Source organism: Pteropus medius, unplaced genomic scaffold (genome assembly GCF_902729225.1).
Source record: "Pteropus medius unplaced genomic scaffold, Ma_sr-lr_union100, whole genome shotgun sequence".
Lineage (NCBI taxonomy): Eukaryota > Metazoa > Chordata > Mammalia > Chiroptera > Pteropodidae > Pteropus > Pteropus medius.
Genome location: NW_024346065.1, coordinates 1790702 through 1818322, shown reverse-complemented (window position 1 = coordinate 1818322; position 27621 = coordinate 1790702). Strand labels below are relative to the sequence as shown.

Here is a 27621-nt window from a genome sequence, read left to right as displayed (position 1 = left end):
CGGTATTAATTAAAACCAGATTATTATAAATTATGTGAAACCCATAGGTATCTACTAATAAAATAACTAAAACATATTTGATAAAAGAAATAAGAAAATCAAAATAGTACACTAGAAAATATCTATTAATAAAAAAGGAAGTAATAAAGGAAACGAGAAACAAAATATATAAATGATAAATAAAACACATACTGCAAACTGGAAGAAATCTCACCTTATCAGTTATTTTACATTAAATGTAAGTGAATTAAAAGGCGGAGACTAGCAGCATGGATTGAAACAGTGATCCAGGCATGCTTTAGATCCAAAGACACAAATTGGTTGAAAGTGAAGAAATATAAAAAGATATTTCATGCAAAGGTCCAAAAGAGAGATGGAATGCCTATAATGATATCAGACAAAATGGACTTTAAGACAAAAACTGTTCCGAGACAGCAACATCATATAATGATGAATCTATTATGAATCTATTATGAATCTATGAATCTATAATGGTCAATCTATTGGAAGGTAAAACAAGTATAAACATACATGCACCTAACCAGAGCCCCACAATATATGAAGCAAAAACTGAAAGTACTGAAGAGAAAAAAGTTCAAAAATAGTAGTCGGAGATTTCAGTTCTCCACCTCAATAATGGTTAGAACAACTAGTCAGAAGATCAACAAGTAAAACATGATTTGAACAACAGGCAGTAGAAACCAATTAGACCTAACAACCATGTAGAGAACAATCAACCTGATAACAAGATAATACACATTTTTCTCAAGTGAACATGGAATATTCTCCAGGATTGACCAAATATTAAGCCACAAAATAAATCTCAGTAAAATATTAAAATCCAACAATGTATCTTCTCTGACCATAATGGAAGGAAAGTAGAAAACAATAAAGAAAGAAATTGGAAAATTTACAAATACACTGTAATTAAACACATTTTTAAATAAAAAATCAAGGAAGAAATCACAAGGAAAATGAAAACATAACATACCAAAACTTATGGGGTGCAGAAATAGCAGTGCTCAGTGTAAAGCAGTTGCAAAAATCTACTTTAAAAAAGAAAGATTTAAAAGCAATAATCTAACCTGAGACACTAGGTAACTAGAAAAAAAGAAGAGCAAATAAACCCAAAGCAAAGAAAAAGAAGTAATAAGGATTACAGTGAAGATAAATACAGAATAAACACACTAAAAGAATCAACAAAAGCAAAGTTGATTCTTTGAAAAGATCAACAGAACTGAAAAAGCTTTAGCTAGACTGACAAAGAAAAAAGAGAGAGAAAATCCAAATTAATAAAACAGGAATAAAAGCAGGGACTTTACTATTATTGATCTCACAGAAATGAAAAGGAATATAAGAGAAAACTATGGATAACTGTATGCCAACGAATAGGATAATCTTGATGAAATGGGCAAATTCTTATAAACACAGACACTATCAAAACTGATTCAAGAAGAAATAGAAAATCTGAAATATACATATAACAAGAAATTGAATCAGTAATTAAAAAAAAAAAATCTTCAAAGAAGGAAAACCTCAAGACCAGATGGCTTCACTAAAGAATTCTATCAAATGCTTAAAGAACACAAACCCTTCACAAACTCTTCCATTAAACAGAAGAGGAAGGAACACTTCCTAATTCATTGTGTGGGGCCAATATTACTGTGATACCAAATACAAAGGAAGACAACACAGGAAAAGAAAACTATAGACCAATATCCTTTATGAATATAAATGCAAACATCCTAAACAAGACACTAGAAAATTGAAACTAATAGCATATTAAAAGGATTATATACCATGACAAGGGGGATTTATTCCATGAATGTAAGAGTGGTTCAATATAAGAAATAAAATCAATGTAATAGAATGAATTAATGAGGAAAAAATCCACATGATTGTTTCAATTGATGTAGAAAAAGCATTTGACAAAGTAGAATACCCTTTCATGATAAAAACACTAAGAAAATTAGGAGTAGAAGGCAACATCCCTAACCTGGTTGAAGGGCATTTATGAAAAACCCATAGCTAACATCCTACTTAATGATGAAAAACTGAAACCTTCGCCTAAGAGCAGGATCAGGAATGTGTGCTCTCGATACTTCTTTCCAACATTGCACTGGAAGTTCTAGCCATGGAAATTAGGCAAAAAAGAAATATAAGGCATTCGATTTGGAAAGGAAGAAGTAAAACTATCTGTACTTGGAGATGACATGATCTTATATATATATAATCTTAAAGAATCCGCAGAATTATTAGAGCTAACTTACTCAGCAAAATTGTGGGATACATGAAGAGCACATTAAAATCAGTTGTACTTTTATATACTAGAAAAATTTAAAAAGGAAATTAAAAAATCAATCCCATTTACCTTTGCATCGAAGAGAATAAAATATTAAGGAATAAACTTAATCAAGGAGGTACAAGACTTGAACACTGAAAATTACAAAACATAACAAGATGTAAACAAATGAGAAAACATATATTAAGATGACAATACTACCCAAAAGGATCTACAGATTCAATGCAATCTCTATCGAATCCCAACATTTTTTTCAAAAATAGAAAAATCCATCCTAAAAAGAAAGAGGACTCACACTTTCCAATTTTAAAACTTACTTCAAAGATACAGTAATCAAAACAATGTAATATTGGCATAAGAATTGAGTCAGAAATAAATCTTCTTACCTTTATGGTTAACTGATTTTTGACAAAGGTGTCAAGACAATTAATGGGAAAAATAGTCTTTTCAATAAATTGTGCCCAAAAACTGGATATCCACATTTAAAAATATGAAGTTGACCCTTATCTCACATCACATAGAAAAATTATCTCAAAATGGATCAAAGGCCTAAATGTAAGAGCTAAAATGATAAAATTCTTAGATGAAAATATAGGAATAAATATCCATCACCTTGGATTTGGTAATGGATTCTTAAATATGATACTAAAAGCATAAGAAACAAAAGAAAATTTAGACAAATTGACTTCATCAAAATTCTGTGCATCCAAGTAATTAAGAAAGGTTGAAACAACAAACAAACAAGACAAACAAACAAAAACTCAAAGACACAGACAACAGTTTAGCGGTTACTACAGGGAAAAGGGGGAGGGGAGGAGGTAGATAATGGTAAAAAGGGTCAAATATATGGTGATAGAAGGAAATTTAACGTTGGGTGGTGAACACACAATGTAATATACATACATACAATGTACATAAAGGAGTCAATAAGGGATGATCTAATATTGAATTGTACACTTGAACCTTACATAATTTTATTAACCAATGTCAACCTAATAAATTTAAAAAAAGAAATTGAAAAAATATAAAAAGAAAACAACAAAAAAGAAAGGTTGTAAAAACAACCCACAGAATGAGAGAAAATATTTGCAAATCACAAACATGATATAGTTCTATTGTCCAGAATATATAAGAATACTCTGATTCAACAACAAAGGACAAATAACCCATTTAAAAAATCATCATTTTAAAAAGAGGCAAAAGACTTGAATAGGTAATTATCCAAAGATGATACACAAATGGCCAACAAGGGACATGAAAAGATGTTCATCATCCTTATTTATTAGGGAAATGAAAATTAAAACCACAATAAGATACCACTTCACACCCACTCAATGGCTAGAATTTTTAAAAACAGAAAAATAACAAATTTTGAGCATGTAGAGAAAGTGGAAACCTCATATACTGCATGTAGGTATGTAAAATGGTATAGCTCTATGGAAAAAAGTAGGTGGTTCTTCAAAAAGTTCAACATAGAATTATCATAGGACCCAACAATTCTGGTCCTAGGTATATATCCAAGAGATCTGAGAACTGGTGTCCAACTAAAAACTTGTACATGGATGCTCATAATAGAATTACTTTTATACCCAAAAAGGGAAAACAATTCAAATGTCCATCAATTGAACAATGCTAAACAACATGTGGTTTATCACACAATGGAATATTGTGCAGCCCTAAAAAGGAGTACTGATACATGTTAGAAATGAATGAAACCTTGAAAGTAGAGTAAGTGAAAGAAGCCAGACATAAAAAGCTACATATTGTATGATTCCATTTATATGTAATGCCCAGAGTAGACAAATCCATAGACACAGAAAGTAAATTGGTGTTTGCCAGGGAATAAGGGGAGGGGTATAGAAAGTAACTGCTTAATGAGTATGAAGTTTTTGGGGGTTGACAAAATATTTTGGAATTAGAGGCGATGGTTGCACAACATTGTGAATATACTAAAAGCCACTGAATTGTACAATTTAGAATAGTTAAAATGTTGAATTTTATGTTATGTCAATTTAACTCAATTACATTTAAGAAAGAACCCTTTTCTAATCCAGCATAATAAAAATGTCATATATCAAAATATAAAAGTTTTAGTTTTTCATATTTAGGTCTCTAATTAACTTAGAATTAATTTTATATATTGTACAAAGATAGGGTGACCAATTTAATTTTTTTTCAAATGTATAGCCTGTTACTTCAGCATCATTTATTTTAAAAAGAACTTCTCTACTAATGTGTAGTACAAACTCTGTCATATACAAAGTGTCCATATGTGTGCTGGTGTTTTGGTCGTATATTGTAGTCCATTGGTCTAAGTGTCAATTCTTATATCAATAATGCACTACTTTAATTATATCATTTTAAGTCTTGATATTTATAGAGCAGATTTCCTCATTTTGTTCTTTTTCTTTTTCAAGAGTATCTTGGTTCTTTTTGGTCCTTTGCAATTCCATTCTATAAAAATTTAGAAGCAGCTTGTCAGGTGCTCTCTTAATTACATACAAACACACACACGCGTGCACACACACACACACAATCACTTACAAACTGTTAGGATTTTATTTACTATGTTTGTATGGAAAAGTACAGAAAAGTTTTGAAGGATATTCCTCTGATTACAAAGTTTTTACTTCTGGGGGAATGTGAAGGCAAATGAGAATGAGATGAGAGGGTGGTTAAAGTAAATGTTAATCTTGCCTATATTTTACTTTTATTTTTTAATAAGGAGAATGCATTCATATGTTACTTAAAGAATTAAAAAATTAGTAAGGAAAACATATGAGAGATGGTTTCAAAAACTGAGAATGGTCAATGCACTTAATAACTAGGGAAATGTAGAAGAATGAGCACAATGTCTTACATATGGTTGATACTTGATACTTAATTACTTCCTTAATAATGAAATAATAAAAGCAGTCATTAATTTTGAGAATTACATGCTCTCCTCGAGATAGGACAGGACCAAAGTAGTAACTCAGAAAAATAGTTAAAGCGGAAAGGACAGATGTTTAACCCTGATGGTCTTTATTTTAACATAACAAGAAGCGAGAGGAGAGAATAGGGGAAATGAGATGAAAAAACGTAAAGGTCTGAAAATTGCAACTCATCAATGTACATAAAGGTGTCAATAAGGGATGAACCAAAGACTTGACAAGGAGAATTGAGAATCCACTTAGAGTAAGCAGAATTTGTAGTGGGTTAAGTAAGCATAAATGAGAAGGAGAAATGCAAAATCATTTCCAAAAGAAAAAACATTCCTACCTTCAGAGAACTAATCTGTATTCCTATTATCTTATGCAACTGATAGCATGGAGAGAACAATCTGTCCCAGTTGATCTAAAACCCTCTGTAGATATGCAATGTAATTTCAACTGTGAATTATTAAACAACAGAATTTTTCTCATTAAGGGAAATTATAATGGGAATACATACCTTCTTAGGAACAGTACTGATTCTATGTTGCTTTCACAGTCCTAAAGCTAATTTGACTGATTGGGTGAACACTTCTAAAAGAAGTGGAGAGTTATACTATCAAAATCAGAATACGTAGCCAATGTATTATTTTCCTTTTTGAACTTTGTAGGCTTTTGAAATACTAGTAAGAATGCCAATAGTAAAAACACACATATTTACATTTTGATGCAAAGGAAATTTATAAGTGAGCATGTATTTCTCCTTTCAATCATTATTTTTACCACTTAAAATATATATATTTTTTGTTTTGAAAAATGTTTAAACTCACAGAAAAGTTGCAAGACTAAGACAATAGAAGATATATCTGTTATTTGGATTTAATTTTGTGTAGCTAGTGAGCACATTTAAAATAATTGGTATCAGCTTCCCAAAGTAGCCATATATGAAGTATGGCTTCCACAGCCACAATTTGTCAGTCTCCATATGTAAGGCTTTTGGTGTTCTTGTCTATCTTTGTGGTTAGCTCTTTCCTGATACCCTTTCCTAATAACTTTTCTGTTGAAAGACCTTTAAGGCAGGTTGCATTTCCTAAAAATCCTACTAGATATCTCAGTGTACAATTTAGGATCTGAATAATAAAAATAGGTGACATATGAATACCTAAATGGGTTCTTTCAGAAAATATACATCATGTATCTTTTCAGAGCTTCTGGTACTGATCCTTTAGAAGCTATGATTAAGTATAATGAAAATTTTACTAAATAACAAAACTATCAAACCTTGAGTTCATAAGGTACCTGATAAGTTATTCATAAAATTCTTGTGGACAAGATAGTGAAAGTGGGTTTGATGGTCTAGAAGACAAATATATGTTAGCTGGTTAACAAAGTGTAACCAACAGGGTTTCTGGAAGTTTGTGCAGTAGCCTAACCTAAAAAAACACTTCTATCAGTGACCTGAATGAAGTATGGTTAACATATTTGTAAGTGACAGAGCTAGAAAAGACAAGTAATATACTGAATGGCCAACATAGATTTTTAAAAAATCTCCTTAGGCTAGACTGATCAGTTGAATTAGCTGAATTTAAGAAGAATAAATGTGATGACATGAATTTAGATTAATATCAATGATACAAAAAATCCACAAGAATTTATGATTCATATATATAAAGAAAACCCACTTTATGATTTTGCCTAGACAGTGAACATTAAGGTATGACTATAACCTTTTTTTAATAAATGTAAAAACTTAAATATTCATGAGTTTGTTTCTTTACAAAGATTATTTCTACTTATTAAAATTATTCTCCCATTGTTTGAAATTATTCAGAATTTTTATTGTTCTCAATGGTATTAATCAGAGTCCTTATTATGTTTTCCCATATAAATTTGTCTTCTGGGAAAATAAAAAGGTATAATCTTGCTGATATCTGCATTCTAGTATCAATTTATGATGGTATATATAAAACACTTAGAATAGTATCTGCTATATAGTTAGCATTCAAAAATTATCTATTATCATTATTACTATAGTTGCTTAATGAATTGGCTTACTAGAGGGAGGGAATATGCTGATAATTTGTCTATTTCATGGAAGAGTCCTTATACATCATGGGCATTATATATATAAATATATCTTTATTTATGTTTATTAAAATATAGTTGGCATACAATATTATATTAGTTTTAGGTGGACAACATAGTGATTTGACATTTATATATTTTACAATGTGATCACCACTCTAAGACTAGTAACCATCTGTCACTGTGCAAAGTTATCACACTATTATTGGTTATATTCCCCTTATCTTAGTTTTATATGTTTTATGAACTTAGTTCATGGACATCTATTCCTTAGAGATCGATGATACATTACATTTTTTGATGGAACATACTTAAAAAATATTTATACAGTATATACTATGTGCCAAACTGTGCTAGATGTTGGATAGATCACATAAATTGAGATGTGATCCTTATTCTCATGGACCTTACAGTCTACATACATAGAAATCAAACACATGAATAAGCATATAATTATAATTTGTGATAAGTGCTCTAATGGAAAAAAACAAGGTGCTATGAGACAATAACTGCAGGAATAATTTGGGTTGGCAGATCAGAAAAGTCTTTCTGTGAGAAAGAGATATTTATATTAGACAGAAAGAACATCTAATAGAAGTTAGCCAGGCAGAGTAGGGTTAAGAACATTTGTGTGTATGTGCCTTTGGAGCAAGGCAGCAACATTGATCACATTCTCATAAGAAGCCATTATTTATAAAAATGTAAGCACTTGCTGAGCTAGGTCTCAAAAGATGGTTAAGAGGTGAATAAGAAGGAAAAAGAAAAGATTGTTCAGTTGGGAAAAGGAAAGAAGAGGTTGAAGGGAGAATTGTATTAGTAACATCTGAAGGTTGAGTTAGTATCAGTGAAGTTATCAATCCCCAAATATTAAATGTTTACTTTTATCCAGATACTGTGTTAAGTGCTTTTATATCCATATTCTTATTCTAATATTCATACCTTACTCATGAAGTAACAAAGGCGTTAGTTAATACCATTATTATTCCTATTTTAGAAAAGGCTTGGGCTTACAAAGGAGAAGCAATTCACCCAATGTCAGAGCTAATAATTAACAACTAAAACTATCAGATGCCAAAGCTCACGTTTTTATGTAAAATATAATGCATATTGCCTCCCAGATTTGAAAAAAGGTCTATGTAGTTTATTTTAACATAGCTTCCCATTTTATTGATAAAATAACAGTAAGCTTTGTGAAAAACTTATGAGAACATATAATAGCCCAAACAGTAATTATTAATAATTCATCACACATACATATATAATTACTCCACAATATTACTCAAAGGTCAATGCTAGGAAAAAACAATTGGCATCTTAACAAGTCAATTCCTTTATTAACAATTACAGTAGTGATATAAAAACTTCTTGGCTTTTTTAATTTGAATTTTGAGAAAAATCAAACATTTATTTATTATTAAAGGTCATACAGCCTTCTAAAAAATCCTGCTATGTGGCATCCATATAAGTAGAAACAAACAAAAAAGGATAAACAATAAAAATGCACATTAGGCAAATGGACATCTTGAACAAAAAAGTTAATTTTTTTTATAAACATCCATGCATCATTGCAATTCTTTTGTGTCAGGAAAAATTGTGAAAGAACTGAAAAGGACACAAAATGTCACCAGGTGCCCTGAGTAGTAGACCAGTCTGGATTATTTGTACTGTTCACAATATTTCAGCTACTTTATAAAGCTAAATTGTAAAAACTGATAGTAATGTAAATGGTTTTTTTTCTAAATTATTCTTCTATACCATGGAACTGCAGTGAACTGTTTTGTCGAAAGTAACCAAGTACTATACCTATTTGTAAATTCATTTCAGCATTCTTAATGTCTATATATTTGCTTTCTTTGAATATTCCTGTGAACCAGTTGTAATATCTTTCTGGTTCCCTCATTAATTAATGAAAGAATTAACAACTTTGATATGTATTTATTTCGCATTTGTAACAGAATTTTACCTTTAAAAATGTTTAACAGTTTTAGAGATCATTCACTAGGATGCCCAGTGGATTCATCTATTAGAACCAATAAAATATGCTGCTGGAAGAGAGCACATTTAAAGCAATTGCTTAAGCCACGTATCTTTTCTTGTCAATCAGAGGTGAATCCCAAATGCCAACATAATTCTACTTAAATGACTGTGTTTCTCTAGGTTGTAAAAAAAAAAAAAAAAAAACAAAAAAACATTATATTGATTTGTGTTTTATCTTTGTTTCTAGTTAGTGTATTGACAAGAAATTATTGCTCATTGGTGGCAGCAATGCTTGGGGCTTTGGTTTTACGGTTCGATCATTTGGTGATCTCTGTAAATACATTACAGATTTTTATTCTCTATTAGGTGAAAGATGAAAGAAAAACCTGTTTACAGTCCTTTTCATTTGTCTATTTCTTCAATTTGAGCTCAAAAACATTAAGAATTTGGTATCCTCTGGGAAGGAGAACAGATCTTTGATTTTTTTTTTGGTGGGGAAAAATTTTTGTTTCTGTGTTTATTCTGGAACTGTGGCTAAAGTTGTAGAATTGAAACCATAAGTTCTCTGTGTCCGTGTGGCTGCAATTTAGAAAGGCCTTTACCTACTATGTGAATGTGAAATGTTTCCCATTATATGGAAATTATTAATTGACCTATATTGTCTATTAAACTAAAGGAGGTTTGTTCTGACTGGCTTCTAGAGATAAATAAATGCCTAAATAAGTTAATTATATCTCAAATTCCCCCAAATAAGAAAACTGAATTTATAATAATATTTCAAACATGCCAGATTTAAAAAAATCTAATAAAAACTAACTCGTAAATATTTTAAGAATCCAAGTTCGAAAGAGGCTAGCTTAATAATTTGGTTTAAAAGTTATTTAAAAGTTATCAATGTTAAAAATAATACAATTATACTTTGTTTTTCTTGTGTTGCTGTCTCTAAACATACACAAGTTTGCTGATTGAACAAGCTAACATTACTCCTACAGAATACTTAGAATTATAAAAAATATATTTATGTTCGACTAAATCGAAACATTCTGACAAATTTTATTTCAACGATGTCTGTTTTTAGCATGTCAGTTTGAAGATAATTTCCATGATCTTTAGGTAACTTAAATTTGAAATGACATCTAATTTAGTCAATAAATGAATAAACATTAGATGCCTAGATAATTTTTAAGTAACATGAAATTAAAAAACATTATATACTAATCACAATTATTTTTTTATTGTGGTGAAATATACATAACATGAAATTTACCATTTTTACCACTTTTAAATATATAATTCAATGGTATTAAGTATTCACAATGTAATGCAAACATCACCACTGTACATTTCCATAACTTTTCCATCATCCTTAAGAGAAACATTGTACTTTAAGCTATAACTCACTATCCTTCACTTTCTCCAGCCGCTGGCAGCCTCTATCCTATTTTCTGTCTCTATCAATTTCACTATTTTAGGTATGGCATGTAAGTGGAATCCTATATTTGTCTTTTTATGTCTTGTTTATTTAACTCAGCATAATGTTTTCAAGGTTCATCCATGTTATAGCATTTAACAAAACTTAATTTCTTCTCATGACTGAATATTCCATTGTGTATATATATCACATTTTGTTTATTCATCATTGGACATTTGGGTTGTTTCCACTTCTGGGCCTTGGTGAATAATGTTGCTATGCACATGGTGCATGAGTCTTTCAATTCATTTTGGGTATATACCTAGAAGTGGAATTGCTGTGTCACATATTTAACTTTTAGAGGAAACACAAAAGTGTTTTTCACAGTGGCTGCACCATTTTACATTTCCTTCAGCAATGTACAAGGGTTCCAATTTCTTCACATCCTTTGCTAACATTTATTTGTGTGTGTGTGTGTGTGTGTGTGTGTTTAATAATAACCGTGCTAATGGATGTAAAATGGTATTTCATTGTGGTTTTGGTTCGCAGTTCCCTAATAACTGGTGATGTTGAATATCTTTTAGTGTGCAAACTACTATTTGTATATCTTCTTTTGAGAAATATATATTCAAGTTCTTTACCCATTTTTGAATTGGGTTCTTTGTTTTGTTTTGTTACTGAGTTGCAGGAGTTCTTTAAATATTCTAGATAGCAATCCTTTACCAGACACATGATTTACAAATATTTTCTTCTACTTTGTCGGTTGCGTTTTCACTCTCTTGACAGTGTTCTTTGATATACAAGTTGTTAATTTTGATGAAGTTCCATTAGCCTCCTTTTTCTTTTGTTGCATTGATTAATTATCATAATTTTCAGTGAATATACTTTTCCTTCTTATTTTTATTTGCTATATAGATGCTAGAGTTTTGTGTCATGTTTGTGAACATGGTCTTTTTTGCTACTTTAACAAGCAGTCAAAGGGTTGTATGTAGAAAATTATGTATGTTCTTGAGTTTTGTTGTCTGCTAAAACACATGTATGTCAGATAGTTCTTAATTACCTACCCACCAGGTTTTCTCTGTGAAATATAAGTGACTTTCATTAAAAGTTATAATTAATATGAGTCACTGAGACTATAGTAGGAGCAATAGTAATAGAGAAATACAATTGATCATGTGCTTTTGCTTTTTATTAAGGGAAAAAAAGTTTTGTCCTAAAGCAGTAATTCCCCAACTTTTGGTCTGTGGACCCTTTACACATTTAATTTTTTTTTGAGCATGGATTAGGCAGTGTGCTTTATTTATTTATTTATTTTATTTTTTATTTACTTTTTTGTTATGGTGACATTGGTTAACAAAGTCTAGTAAGTTTCAGGTATACAATTCAACAGTAAAGCATATATGTATGGCATTGTGTGTTCTTCACCTATAATTAGATTTGTTTCTGTCACCATATATTTGACTCCTTTCACTCCATCTACCTCCTCCCTTGTCCCCCACCCCTTTGGTAACCACTAGTCTATTGTCCATGGCCATGATAGACATTTAATTTTTATTTAGAACTACAGCTTTTATACATGTGAGTTATAACTATCAATATTTACTGAATTATAAATCAAAACAAAAATTTTAAATTCTTATTAATTCATTAAAAAAGCAATGATTAACACATTGCATGTTAAATAAATTATATCATCATATAATTATGAAAATACTTTTCATCTTGTGGATCATATGAGAAAGAACTGCAGGCAAAGTAAAATATCAGTTTATTCAAGAATATATGAAACAACATACTGAAGACTAAAACTTGAAAAGTGAAGTTTATCTCCTTTGATTTTTAATACTTGAGCCTGTAAATAAGTTATAAAATGTATTAAATATCTACCAAGTTCACTTAATTTTTATAGACTTTTTGTTCTTGGCTTACTAATTTGTGCCCTTATCTGCTATGTAATATGCTCAGATAGCAGAGATGTTGTATCTAATCAGAATAATCGCCTGTACTATATGTTAACTTTATTATATGCTTGAGTATTTAAAGGAAAAAAAAAAAAACCAAAGAATAAAAGTTCCTCACTTATGAAAGAGCTAATTCTTAACAACTGCATTACCTTTTATGCTCTTATAATTTTTTATTGTCATTTTAATTAAAGAGGCAACCAAAAATTATTTCTCAGGCATCCACGATCCTATTGTAAATTAAGTGTGTAAATTTCGTCTGACAACTCAAAACTAAATCCTAAATATAGAACAAATTTAAAAAAATTTCAGGGTATCTTTTCAACTAAAATTATCTTTGAGTTTTCCCAGCAGGCTTGTAGAAAATTACAAAAATTTGTTCTTTCAGCATAGAAAAAGAACAATGAAAGATATAATTAGGTTTGTTCGATAAGTTATAATTGTTATAATTTCATGGGAAGTTGGTGCATCAAAAGAGAAGGCCAGCTTTCTCTAGGTCAAATTTATATAAGTAAAATGTTATTAATATTACTATTTCAGAAATTGTATGCTTGTGTTAAGTCCCTGGAAAACTGTCAACTTCTCCCTGTTCATAATATCTTTACACTAAGGGGAAACACTGCTCAAAACTCTTGAAATAGTTATATTTTTATCCCCTATAAAGAATTTTACTCTCTTCCATTCTGATATTGGTTACAGCAAATAACCATAGCTATAAGGTCTCTGTCATCTACAGATGAATTTTGATGCTTGCCCGGAAGTTATGCTACAAGCTATAGTTCACAGTTTGTGTATTCAACAAAGAACTGTACCAGATACTTCAAGCTACTGATACTTCAAAAGAATATACTCTTGGGTACAGACTTCTGAAGTGACATTGCTTAGACAACTTTAAGACTATAACAGTGGCTGAGTTAGTATTTCTAAAACCCTTTATAGGCTAGAGCTGGAACTTAACAGACTGCTAAGATCCAGTGGAATAAGAGTTAATTGCATAGGATGAAATAAACAGAAGAATTTTTTTTTCAGGCTGTTTATTTGTAATATTATTGATGTTATTTCATATGTTTTCTTTTCTGATATGTGAGGAAGTTCTTTTTCTTTCTTTTTAAGCTATATATAACCCATACACCCACACAATTTAGTAGATCTTGACTTCTTAAAACTGAAATGAAACATTTAAAATGATATTTGACTCTCAATGACTCCCCCAGACGTCAGGAACTCTTACTGTCTCATAACTTGTCTTGACTATATAGTGATTCCATAGATTTAATAAGAATTTCTTCCTTTTTAACAGGAAATAATTGGACAAAGTGATGATGGAATCAAGGACTTAACTGGAGTATCACTTTCGAAAATGGTGCTCATTTAATCAGACAGAACTCCACTTTTGAAGAACAAAGATTGGCTGTACTCATGAAGCCAGTGCCTACAAAATCCTCCCAGGAAAAATGACCTGGTAGCTGGGGTAGAGTGTCTCAGCCTTATATGTGGTAGAAAAAGGTCACTTATATATGGTAATGAAATGTTTGTGACCTGGAGAAGAGAGGAACTCATCTAAATGATATGTACTTACAGGTGAAATAGGGTGAAGAGAGTTTCTAGTGCTTGGTTTCCTAATCTTGGGATGGCAAAAATGAAAACTTTTAAAAGTAGAATCTGAGATTTCCAATGAAAACTTTCAGACAGAAGTTAATTTTGTGGCCTCTATATTTGCAAAGGAAACTCATTGAGGCTATATAGTTAATTAATATCTTGATGTGCCTATATAAATAACCAGGCCCAAACTAATAAAACCAGTCATTCTTTTGAGTTCAAGAATCATCTTTGAGATTATTATGATTATGGGGTGGGGAAGGGAGTCGGCGAGAGTAGTCAGGAAAATGGGAAAGAAAGATTATTAAATATCCTAGATAATCTGCACTTTTCATTGTGTTTAACTATTTTACAACTCTGCAAGCCATAGGAAATGGATACTAATGTAAATTATTCTTGTCTATAGAATGCAAATTAATTTTATCCTAAAGAGAAATAATTGATTATTGTCCTGTGTATATTATCACATTTTGTATCTATTTATAAATTCATCCTAGCCTTCATGAATGTTAATATGTGTCCTTTGAATTTTTCTCTGAACTAGATTTAACAGCTTACTGTTCTTTCATTAATTAATTAAATAGAATCTTTGACAAAGATTTATTTTATTTCTATGAATGACTCAACCTTTAAAAATATTAATCTTTAACACATATCATACTGTGTCCTCCAAAGTATTTGGTTTCATGGATTTATTTAAATATATTTCTCACTCTACTGGTCCTTAAAACTTAAAGCTTGGTTGCTTGGATCAGTAAACTTCCAGAGTAAACACATTCTATTGTTTATAATTCTTAGGTTGTGCAATACATTTTATAATTCAAGTGTTTCCAACCAAGGTCCGAATATCCCAATTCTCATTTTTGAGAGGAATTTATAACTAGTCGGTCATCTCCCAGAACTTTACCCTATTTCTTTCTTGTGCTGAGAGGTGTTATAGCAGCCAAGAATGTCAATTTGGAAACCAGATTGGCTGGTCTTGAATACCAGTTCAGTCACTAGTTGGTTATATGTCCTTAACCTGTTTGTGTTTCAATTTTTTCATAAGTAAAATGACAATGCATGTAAAGTGTTGATATATGTAAGATGTTTAGAAGAGTGACTGGAACATAGTGTTATTTTAATATACCAAAATCCTCATGGATAGAAAGAAACAATATGGATATATATATAAAATGTTCTTCAATTTTCTTATCAAAACTTTATAAGTATCTCTGGATTTCTGTAACAGTGTCATTTATTTCTAGGCAAATCTACAGGAGTGGCAGGTTGCTAATTCTCAGCATTTTCTTTCTTAAGTTCCAAATAAATGCTCCAGGAAGATAAACTCTTCCTTATCGGCCATTTGAATTCAACATATTGTTTTCTCCATATCCTTTACCAAAAGGAAATAAGCAACTCTTTTTCTTTCCAGGGCAAGCAGCAGATTTTCTTGTATTCAATGGAGCTTGGGGAACATCATTATTGTGCTGAACTTCTGCAGAAGATTTAATTTCTGTCAGTGAGACAAAATTTCCTATTATGTATCTCCATGGGTATCTTTCCTCTTTGTCTCAAATTCCTCCTGGCCTGTCATTATGACTTGGATTTTGAACCTATCAGTTGCATGAGGCTGCAAAGCACAAGCTGTAATTTCTTCAAATTTTGATCCAGGCTCCTTGAAAAGACCTTCACACTTAGTAAGCACAAAGGGGCAGGATTTATTTTCCTTCTTTTTCTCCTTTGTGTCACATTCCCCTATCTCTCTACCCTTTTGAATCAGGATTCTTGCTCAAATATGAAACTTCGGGGATTCCTATTTGACATACTTCAGTAATTATAAGGAAGACTTTTCATCTCTTTGATGTGCAGTATACATTGAGGTATATTAGTTAAGATGTTATTTGGTTGCAGGCAACAGTCTACCCATTTCTATCTTTAATTAGATTTTTTTAAATAAGGAATTTATTGGCTTATGTAACTAAAATGTCAAGAGGTAAATATGGTTCAACAGGGGCTTGAATGACCAGTTTGAACCATGTGAACAGGACCCAACACCTCTCTTTTCCATTTCTCAGGATTGCTCCTTTATTGTTGATTCTATTATCGGCAGGCATTCTTTTCATGGTTCTAAGATAGCAATTCTTGAGGTTATATATTTCCTCATTAATATCCAGTAAGAAACAGAGAGGCTGTGCTCCCCATTAGTTGAAATAAAACCTAAGTGATGAGACTGCCTTGCTCCGATAGGTCTTAATTATATATTCCTTGAACTAAAAACTGTGGCTCTGTGAAATGGATATACTGATTATATTGAGCCAAGCTATCCTGGTGGTTTAGTCAATTTTCCCCTACCCCCTAATTATTATGACTGGTAAATGCAGTACAGTGTTAGAAAGAGGAAATGGTAAATGGCTGCTGGAGAGGCAACTAACAAATATCCATTATAAGAGATATTCTTCAAGCTTCTTTATTTCCTAAAAAAGCAATTTGATCAGTTTGGCAAAAACTAGTAATCAGATCACTAGTAACTAACTACTGAAGAGTAAGAACATTAATCAGGTTTCACTCTCTTGATCATAAGTAGACAACTGAGTTAGGAAAGTAAATAAGTAATAAAAAGAACTCCCAAGTTAGATTGTGAACTTACGGGCTGGAACAATATATTTATTTTTGCATTCGGAACTCCAAGCATAGTGTTTGGTATTGGGACAGAATTTTGTAAATATTAAACTCTAAATTTACGAAATTATAATTTCCCTCCCATATGTATTATTTGGTATAAATGAGTAACCTCTTATGAGAAACTGAACCTTAAATCTTGAGTAATTTGCCCCAGATGTTAAGTGGTAAAGTCAGGGCTTAGAGAGAGTTCTTCCGATTTTAAGTTGCATAATTTTACATTATTCCACATTGCTTCACATGCCTCAGAATGCGAGGAAAGTTGTGATTTTTTTCTTTAAGAGGTAATTAGATTCTTCCTTTCAAAATTAATTTAAAAATTTCACATTCATCTTAAAGCTTATAAAAACCAGCCAAATAGTTCATAGAGATATTGCAAATGATAGTTCTCATTTAGAGATCTAAAACCCTGATAACAAACCAGGACATTCAGAACCAATGATGCTGGTTAATGAAGTTACTGCCAACTAAGCATTCATAGAGTGGCCTTCTTTAGGAGCACTAAGAACATTAAAAGCCTTTCTTTTCATTATTTTCTGTTACCTGTTTTTTCTTTTTCATTCTTTTCTATGGATGCTAGGTCTGAGAATTAAAACATTATACTCTTTGATGTATAGTTCTGATTATCATTTGTCAAAGGAAGCACAAAAATGTAAGTCTACTTACAAAACTAAATTATCTATCAAAAAGATCATAACTACTACTTACAAAGGATTATTAAATATCAATTAATAAATGAGAATTTCCTGGGTAATGCTGTATGAGTGTAGTCAGAACATGTAAATAGCCATTCTCAACTAGTTCCTCCAGAGAATGAAACCCTAATAATATAAGGAATCTATTGTATGTAATAATTAATTTCCTTCCCATGCAACTAGAATGGTGCTAGTTATGTGAAATTTTTGAGAGAACTAAAAAACAGTCATTAAAATAATTTTTGGTGTAATAATATGAAACTCAGAATATGAAAACTTAAAAGTTTGGTTATGAATATAAAATTTCCAAATACTTTAGTTTGAAAACAAGGATGATTATTATAGTTGTTAAGATTGCTTTATAAGATAAGAATACAAAAGACAGTCCTGCTTCAAGTCTTATATATTTTCAAATGTTTATAATTTATAATAAAGCTACGTCTGGAAATGTTTATAATTTATAATAAAGCTACATAATTGTCAACTAAAATTCATTAATAATTTTACCAATATTTAAATTTTCTATTTGGCCTTTCACTAACCCAAATTTATTTCCAACCAGGCATGGTTTATTAAATATAAGGGTTAAAGTCTTCATTTGATAGCCTATCTCCCAAGAATCTATTGATACTAGTACCTCACCCATCCATACATCCCCTCCACCAAATTCTTGGTACTTGTTCTTCCTAAGTATTTAAAGCCAAATTTTACATTATTACTTCCTTTGTCCTCTTGTTTTATATCTATTTTAGGGATTGAAATTGATTTTTTTTCTTTTGGCTGCCATGGTCTAAATTATCACTGCTTAGTCAGTTATACTTATCAGTTTAATCTTTTCTAGCCTGGCACTTTTTACAAAATATTGTTCAGTCAGGGACTAAAAGAAGTGACATGTATCATTACAAGTTTCTATATGAAGATTAGTAATCTCAGAATTTGTATTAAGACTCAATTCTCTAAATTGTTGTAATGAGAACATAGTGAAGGAAAAGAAAATAAGATGTAAAATCATGAGCAAAAAAAAACAAGGTTAGCTTGACAAATCTGTTTAGATTTTAAGACTTAAAGTGAGCCTCTTAAAGGAATTACTTTAATTAAGCCACATTATTTAAAGGTATGTGATGAAACTGCTAAAGAAAAAAATAACTCCTGAGCAATGAATATTTTGGAAGTCATGTGATGAAAGCTCGTTGCCACATACTACAGAATTTTAATGATACTACTTTAGGTACAAGAGAATCTCTATTAAATTAAATTCCTTGAGGGAATATATTCAGTGGCACCTACATTTTCACAAAAAACCACTGCCAAAGATCCTTCAGAATAAAACACATCTTTCATAATATATTATAGCCTATCTCCAAGGATAGGAGGTACGCTGTATGCTTGCAGAATCATTAATGCAAAAGCCTCTTTGTCTTACCCGTTCATCTGCACTGCCTGTTGCATGATGGGAATAATTGATGAGACCAGGGATGGGCTGCTCACCGTGTGCCATGATAACAGCAGGACTGGTGTAGAATGGATGCTTCTAATGCACAACACATAACAACTATGAATATAGTGACAGGAAAACATGAAACTATACAAGCAAAATGACTAGAAAGGAAAAAGGGTGAAAACAAATGGAACAATGAAATGTCAGATCAGCTTAGATTTCAAATGCTAGAAGTTTTTTTTCTTAACATTGAAATTGATGATACTTTTTACTCTTTTAATTAAGAGTAAAAGAGAAAGAACATATAATGATCTTTAAATGTACCTATTTCACCAATCAGTTCCATAAAAACAAAACAAAACAAACCTCACACACAACTTAAATATTTACTAGTCTTAAGTAAGAATTTAATGGATCATTAAACATATCTGGAGACAGAATCACCTGGTCTTCAGTGAAAGAACTACTTACTGGTTGTCTGAACAGACACTTCAAAAGTCTCTATGATCCTTTCTAATCTATGTTGTCAAAAAACCTCATGCTATGCTCACAGCTTATTTCATATAGCAATTAGATTTTTAATCTTTATGCTCTCAGTCAATGAACAATTGTTATTCCCAGAAGTGATATGTTTATTTTCTGAAGATTTTAAAGCATACTGGGTGAATTATACTAGATATAGATAATAATGTAAATTATATTCTATGAATTTAAGATGATTAAATTTACTCAAGTATACCTCATGGTACACCATTTACTCCCAGAATTTCCCAAAAAGAATTTTTAATACTTTGGCACTATGCTAACAATGTTACTTTATTAAATTAAAAATGCAAATACATTGTATCTACTTTCTCTCTATACCACCAGGGTAATTCATGTCAAGTTATAATGAAGTAAGTTCCTAGTTAATGGCTGAAAAGCCTTGTATTAAAAAATCTTCATTAATCTTTTCGATTAATTTCTTGAATCATCTAAGGTCTCTTACCTTCAGTTAACTAGTCCCTTAAGAATCTGTGAATATTTGACGTTCTGAATATATGAACATTGTATATTTAGTATGACAACAAAAATGACATCTCCAAGGAGTTCTTAAATGTCACACTGTTTATCATTGTAGCTATTACTTCAAAAGGTAACAGCAGTATCTTTAATGCCTCAGAACTCAGAATAAAGTCCAGTGCCTTCAAGGACTCTACAATTATGGAGTGTCATAAGTATTTACCTGTGGGTCCTTTAGCTCTTTGGGTGTCTCTTAGCAGGCTTACCTTGGCAGCAATGGCTGCTGCAGTTATATGTGATGAAGAACTGTCTTCTGTTGAAGCAACCCCACTGTCTTTCTTCTCTTCTTCCTCTTCCTCACATTGAACCCCTTTGTCTTCCGTCTGTTTATGGGGGCTAGTTGTGGGAGGAGGGGAAAGAGGAGGTGGCGGGGAAGGTAAATCTTCAAGTTCATCATGCACTTCCTTTACTTTTACAATGGCATCACGTAAAAGGTCAATGGCATGAGGTAGAGCTGGCAGTATGAACTGAAAGCATTCCTGTATGCAAGAGGAAGAAAAAATAAACATGAAGCACTTTTAGAGGCATATAAAATAGAAGCAATAAAGTTTATCTGTGACTTTAGATCTGTATTTCTTTCCATCAGTCTTAAGAATGAATCATATTTAAACCGTCATTTTTGTAATATAAAATATGAAGTAAGCGTGTCATATATTATAGTATTCTCCACAAAATGAAGAACTACAGTACTATATGCGGACACAGCACATTTTTAAAAAAATAAAATTTCTATACAAATTTGGGGTTTAAAGATACACTATGGGCAAGTAAGGAAACAATTTTCAACTTTCTAGTTAGAGCAGAGCACTAGAACAAACCAATTGAGGACTGAACTATTTTATTCAGAGAGCTAAAGTTCTGACCACCATCATAAAGTAGACCTAGGCAATGTTGTACAATATGTAAAAATAGATTTAAGTTTGTCCTGATCAGGTGCCCACTATTGCCAATAATGTATCACAAAAGAGAATAGGTAAGAACTTTAATATTGGAACATAGGGCCAGTTATGTCTGGGGAATATGTTTGGGCAGAGGTCTCCCTCTTTTACATTTAAAGTAACTTACCTTAAAATGTAAGGTGGATTTAAAATTAAAATTTACGAAGGGTTACTGGAATACCTGAAAGGGTGCTGAATCTTTTGACCTTTGTTTGTCTCGATGACTTTACTGATGAAGATTGTAAAGAATTTAACTTTGACCAAAGAGGTCTGGCCTTTACTCTCAGTTTTTGGGAGGTGATTTCTAGTTCCTTAGAATGTCATGCCTGATAGGAGTGTCTCTCTTTGCCTGGAGGCTTTGGTCACTGGACAGTCTAAGAATGTGGTTTATTATGAGGGCCTGGGGAAACGTGTTATTAGTTTTGCCTCTGGAAGAAACTACAGACAGTCTCTACTCTAAAAAGGGCTAGTCTTCTGAAGCAATATGAGATTGAGTCCCAATAAAAACTCTGTACACCAAAGGCAAAGGTGAGGGTACTTAGTCAGTAGCACTCTGTGTGTATTGTCTCATATTATGGCCAAGAAGAGGTAATGCTGTCCATAACTCCATGGGGGAAGATGACCAGAAGTTCCTCATTTAGTACCTCTCTTAGACTCTGCCGAATCTGGTTCTTCCCTTGGTTGATTTCAATCTGTGTTCTTTCCCTATAATATACCCTAATCATGAGTATATCAGCTTTCAGTGAGTTCTGGGAGTCCTCCTAGTGAATTATCAAAACTGGTGGTGGTTTTAGAAATCCCCTCAATTGCAACTGATGTCAGGAGTGAGGGTAGGATTGTGGAGTACTCCAACTTTGTATCTGACTAACTTTTGCAGTTAGCCAAAACTCTCTACAGTGGTGTTAGAAGTGGGATTAGCTGGAAAGACCCTGATGCATGAAACATGTGATCTGGGCGAAGGAAGGAAGAGAGGGTGAAGAATAATGAAGTTTCAGAGCCTTAATAAACACAGGATCACCCACAGTATGGAAATGCAGCTGTGCTAAAATTAGTTATTTAAGTTAAAATTTAGCAATGAAATTTCAAAATGAAAGATCCAATTCCTAAGGAGTTATATCACTGGATGCATAAAAAATGGTTCCAAAGGAAAAAAGTTATGTTGAAGTAATAAATAGCAATAAATAAAGTTAGACCATTCAAAAGAAAATAGTGAAAGAGAAAGGAGAGACTCAAGGGTCTTGTACCAGCAGAGTGAAAATATTTAAATGATTATTAAGAAATGAATAAATAGAGTATTGATTGGGGCAAAACAAAGGTCTTAACGTAGCACTGTTGTGGATGGAGTACATAGATGGAAGTACTTGCTAGGAGTGTCTTTGCTGGTGGCTTTGGCCAATGGGCAGTCTACCAATGGTTTATTATGAGGGCTTTGGGTCCTAAATGAATCTCCTCTGAAGGGTCCTAAACAAATTTCTATTTGCCCTAGTTTGAAAAAATTTAAAAAGCTACACGGCAATGATGACTATAAGAAATCTCACCTTGAATCATCTTAAGTGATGGTCCCATAAGCTAATCAAGATAAGGCCTGACAAAAGTGTCTGGATCCCTTGGCCCAACTCAGGCCTGAAAATTCAAGGCCATTTGCACATAAATGGGTAAAATGGTCAGAGGATGGAGAAGAGATTTTTGGGGAACTTCTTGACATGGGAGTCCCATGTACTCTGATTCTCAAACCTGCTGAAGTCCTAATGTGAGGGGCGGGGAGGGTACTATTAGATGCGGAGGATATAGAAATGCAGTAGTTGATGGGATTAATGTGAAAGTTTGGATGAAAATTAGAATGTTTGTGCAGTAAACTATATGTGAAGTGGGGAGTCTCCTTTACCTAAATGTATTATGGGGACAGATTTTGTATTTGACTGCAGAATTCTTCTCCTACCTAGTATTATAAAACAGAAGGCATAAAAAGCCACTCTTCCACCGATATAGATTGAATATGATAAGTGGGGATCAATAAGATTGTCTCAGCCCACACAGGTCATTAATTTGCTATACAATAACCCTGTATAGAATGCAGACTGGAGCTTATGGCAAAAACCTCTGAGTGCCACCCAGCAACACCTGCTGGGATTTTTGACCAGCAAATTTCTATTTGAGAGAGAATTACTAGCTTGCTATTAGACTTTGAGATTGCCCTTAAGACTGAAGTACACAAAATAATCATGAAACCTGAATATCCATACTGTCTTAAGTAATATCTGGAAAATGCTCTAATGGGGAAGGCAACGCCCAGGACAGTTCCATAATAAAATGGAAATGGTGGATATAGGATCATGCTACCAGGAGAATGCAAGGAGGTACTCACGAGCAGGTAGCCTCTTTTCACCTAGGGCCGACTTCGGAACCACCTGAGGAGCTGCTGGATCCTATGGCCACTTGGGCCACTTGGGCAGTGCCCTATAAACAGCTTTCTATTGATCAACAAAGAGCTGCTTGGTTTATGGATGGCAATTCCAAGGTGAAGGGACAGCATCCTGTTTGGAAGGCCGCCACTCTGATTGAAGAAGGTAAAAACAAATCAGCTCGATAGGCTGAACTGCATGATGTTTGGCCCTATGTTTGTTTCTTTTTCTGATTCATGGGATGTGGCCATATGGTCAGGCAGAAGGACAATGGAAAATTGGTCTGCTAAAGGATCCCTGTATGGGGCGTGGTCCTATAGAAATCACTCTGGGAATGCAAGGGTATATTAAAGTAGGATATATTAATGCCCATCAGAAGAACCCCTTTACAGAACTGGAAACTGGAACTGGTGAGCAGATATTTTGATGCTTGCTTGATGTGACCACCTGGGGCTATAAGATGCGTGGACATTAGGGGGCTGCAGAGATGTGCTGAATGTAGATATATTCCTCTTGCAATGAGACACAAAATGCCAACAAGAACTGTTCTGTCTGCTAACAAGAGAGACAGAGACAGCAGAGGGCCAAGTACCAGATTCCACAGGGGGAAGGTCCTGCACATTGCTGGCAAGTTGGACTGATGCCAGCTGTCCTGGCGGCAACAAATGGTTCCTTAGAGGAATAAACACTTACTCTGGACTGGGCTTTGCTTACCCAGTGGTAGTTACAAATGCTCAGTGTACTATAAAAGGACCAGAACAGGAGATATTATATCATGATCATGAAGTCACATTTCTTTATACTAAAGAACAAACTTTCATCTATAGAGCAATGATTTGATAGAAAATTGGAATGAGGAACTGAAACCTTTGTTATTCAAAGGGGAAGAGGTAAAGGCATGAAGGGCTGGTTTACACACCTTCATTGGTGTGTGATCACACTCAACATGAGGGAGGCCAAAGTATGGTCCATGCAAGATACATTCCTCTACTTTTCTGGAAGAGAGGGTTAGGGGAAGCTGCTGTTATGACTATACTTTTTCCTTTAGGACTACATACTTTCTCTTTTTTCCCCACATCACTTCAATTTTTTTTCTCTATCAGATGTAGTAGTCCTAGGACCAGAACTGTAACTGTGGGTGACCACTACCTTATATGAATGGAAATGAGCTGAATGGGAGGCACTTGTTAGCCTAGTATTACTGATGGCAAATTGGATCGTTGGACAAATCGACTGTCTCATTCAAAGATTTTCAAAGGAAAAGTATGGGTATAAATGAAGAAGAGGAATGGCAGCTAAAGGTAAAGGAATGAATAAATGGTTATGCAATGAGGGAAATCCAGTATTATCCTGGTGAATCAAAAGAGGTTTAGAACAAGAGATGATATTGTTTCTTAGCTCAGTTTTAACAGATGCTAGAAAGGGTAAGCCACATGTTGCTGAGACTACTCCTGCTTTTGGAACCTGACAAGTGCTAAACCTAGGTAGCAACACTCTGGGAGATATGATGACAGAATAGGCTGTTAATGTATGTATAGGAATCCAGTAATCTTCTGACTATTATTTTTCAGATTATATCTACTACTATACTTTGATATAATACTGGCATTTCAGTAAAACTATAATCCTGACATTGATGGTCATATGTATTGGGAAACTGAGTTAAAGCTTCTTCATAATGTAGTACCAATGGAAAGTGACTGGTCTGAGCAAGAGAGTAAATTTCTATAGGAAATAGTTCTATGCTAATGTATCATAGAGTAAAAATAGTAGTAGATCAAAATGAAAAAATTAGCAAATTAGTACAAAAATGTGAAAATATATATGTAATGGTTATAGAGGATGGATTAGGTGCTTCTCCAAATCTATCCTAATCCTACACTGGCTTCTCCAAATCTTAGGCATATTCACACTTGTACTGCTGTTATGTCTGTAATATAAATGCTATAACAAATCCAGATATCCAACCAGACAAACGCAAACATCTTGGCCAAAGTCCAGGGGTTAGCTTGTGTAATAAAAAATTAAACTTATTCAAAGAGGGTCTGGCCTTTACCCTCAGTTACTGGGAAGTGATAGGCATGCCTTTACTCTAGGGACTTTGGCCGCCAGACAGTCTAACAGCGTAATTTATTATGGAGGCTTTGGGCAATGTGATATCAGTTTGCCTCTGGAAAGTGTTCGATACTAAAGGAATCAGCCCAACCTCGGGGATGGACTAAAAACTAAAAGTCAGCCATATGAACAGTATGTGATGAACCCCAGTAAAAACTCTGGGCACCAAAGGCTTGAAGCTTTTCTGGTTGGCAATACTCCCTATGTTGTTAAATATTGATGCCAGGAGATCAATGCATTCATGACCCTCAGGGGAGAGGAAAATGGAAGCTACCTGTTTGGTAACTCTCCTCTACTTTGTCTAATGAGCTTCTTCTCTTTGTTGACTGCAATCTGTATTCTTTCCCAGTAATAAGCCATAATAGTGGGTAAACCATCTTTCAGGGAGTTCTATTAGTCTTTCTAGTGAATTACTGAACCTGAGATTGATTTTGAAAATGCAGTGAATTGCAAGTGGTGTCAGAAGTGAGGGCAGTCTTGTGGAGTGCTCAACTTTTTAGCTGGTTAACTGTCCCAGCTGGCCAAAACTTGGTACACTAAAGCATATAAATCTCAAGGTCGCTTACCTGAGATCCTTTCTTGCTACCTGGCAGGTTAATTATGAGTGTTTTCCCTCTGATTCCACATACAGGCCTGAAAAGAAAGAGAAACAGGATGAATACTAAGTTGCGATGAAAGGTTAGTTTAAGTAAATTCAACAATACTGTACTTTACATTTGAACAACTGTTATAGAAATAAAATTCTGTGGCTAATGATTCACTAGTTGCTATAAAAATCAAGAAACCTGGCTGGGAGTTTTTATAATAATGGTTAGTGTGACAGGTAGGAAAAATGCATTGAACATACAATCAGAATAAATTAGCCACTTTAAATAAATAATGGCCAAATTATTTTCTTTCTCTAACTTCACATTCTTCATATCTCATATAGTTGTAAGATTTCAATGATAGTGTATTAAAAAATGCCTAGCATAGTGATACTTATGTTCAAAAGTCTAACACATAAGGTACTCAAGAATTGAGTGAAATATTGAGCTCTTCTCAAGAAATCAATGTTTTAAAGTAAAATAAGGTGTCTCACAAATGAATGGCAGTGGGGAGAGTTTGAAGAGCTCAGCTGTTAACTGAGCCATTGATAAACAAGTCAATATAAAGTAAAAGGTCTTTCAGAGACCACTGTAAATTTCCAGGCCACTTTTAAAACAAGTAGTTAGATAAGAAACAAAAACTGTAGAAAAGCACTGGGAGACAGATAAGAATTAAAGGCCTGGATTTCATGAGAGTTGTTATTGTGCTCTGCCAATAACTGGCTGTGTTACTTTCACTTGGCAATATCTTGATTCCATCATTTGAAAACAAATTAGATTAGTCTATATCTAAAATTGTGCAGCTAAGATCGAAAGTCATGCAAAAATGTTTTCCCAAAACTTCTTTCTATTATTGAGTTTATTCTTTAACTACTCTCACTTTCTGAAACAACCTAAAATTGTCTTCTATTTTGATTTTTTTCTTTTCCTATTCACAAAGAGAAGCGTTGAAAGTTACTTATTTAAAACTTTCTATATTCTTTTCATTTCAATTGCGATATAACTGACAATAATGTTCTATTAAGTTTTAGGTGTACAACATAATAATTTGATATCTAGACATGTATTGTGAAATGATTACCACAATAAGTTAACATCCATCACTACGCAGTTACACTTTTTTCTTCTTGTGATGAAAACTCTTACAATCTATTCTCTGAGAATTTTTGGCCAAAAAAAATTAGATCATACTTAAAAAAAAAAAAATCTCCATCAGATAGCTGGTCTCTCTGAATGTTTAAAAATTAACTCTGAGATGTAGTTTTTCATATATAGAATGTCCAGTCATTGTAAGAAGAAAATACTTTACCTTCATATAACTCTTTTTGGTTAATAAATTATTTTTACCAACATTATCTCATTTAATAATTTTCAAAAATATAAGCACCTAAGTTTTAGCATATTCCAGTATTTATTAAACAACTAAAGATGTGCACTAAGTATTATGGGAAAAATGCAACCTAATTCCTTAAGGAG

The 27621-nt window shown here is 32.7% G+C and overlaps 1 protein-coding gene across 9 annotated transcripts in view; it reads right to left on the bottom strand.

Moving 5' to 3' along the window:
• GPHN (gephyrin) overlaps nt 1-27621 on the bottom strand; it is a 390537-nt gene that overhangs the window by 179057 nt on the left and 183859 nt on the right. For 5 of the 9 annotated variants that reach the window (XM_039875261.1, XM_039875259.1, XM_039875262.1 and 2 more), the window contains exons 6-7: nt 26125-26191; nt 20310-20582 (exon numbers count right to left, since the gene is read on the bottom strand). In XM_039875261.1, the coding sequence (XP_039731195.1) occupies nt 20310-20582; nt 26125-26191 (340 nt within the window). Of the gene's footprint in view, nt 1-19026; nt 19135-20309; nt 20583-26124; nt 26192-27621 lie in introns of all 9 variants that reach the window. The other 4 variants (XM_039875256.1, XM_039875253.1, XM_039875254.1 and 1 more) reach the window with 1 other exon arrangement.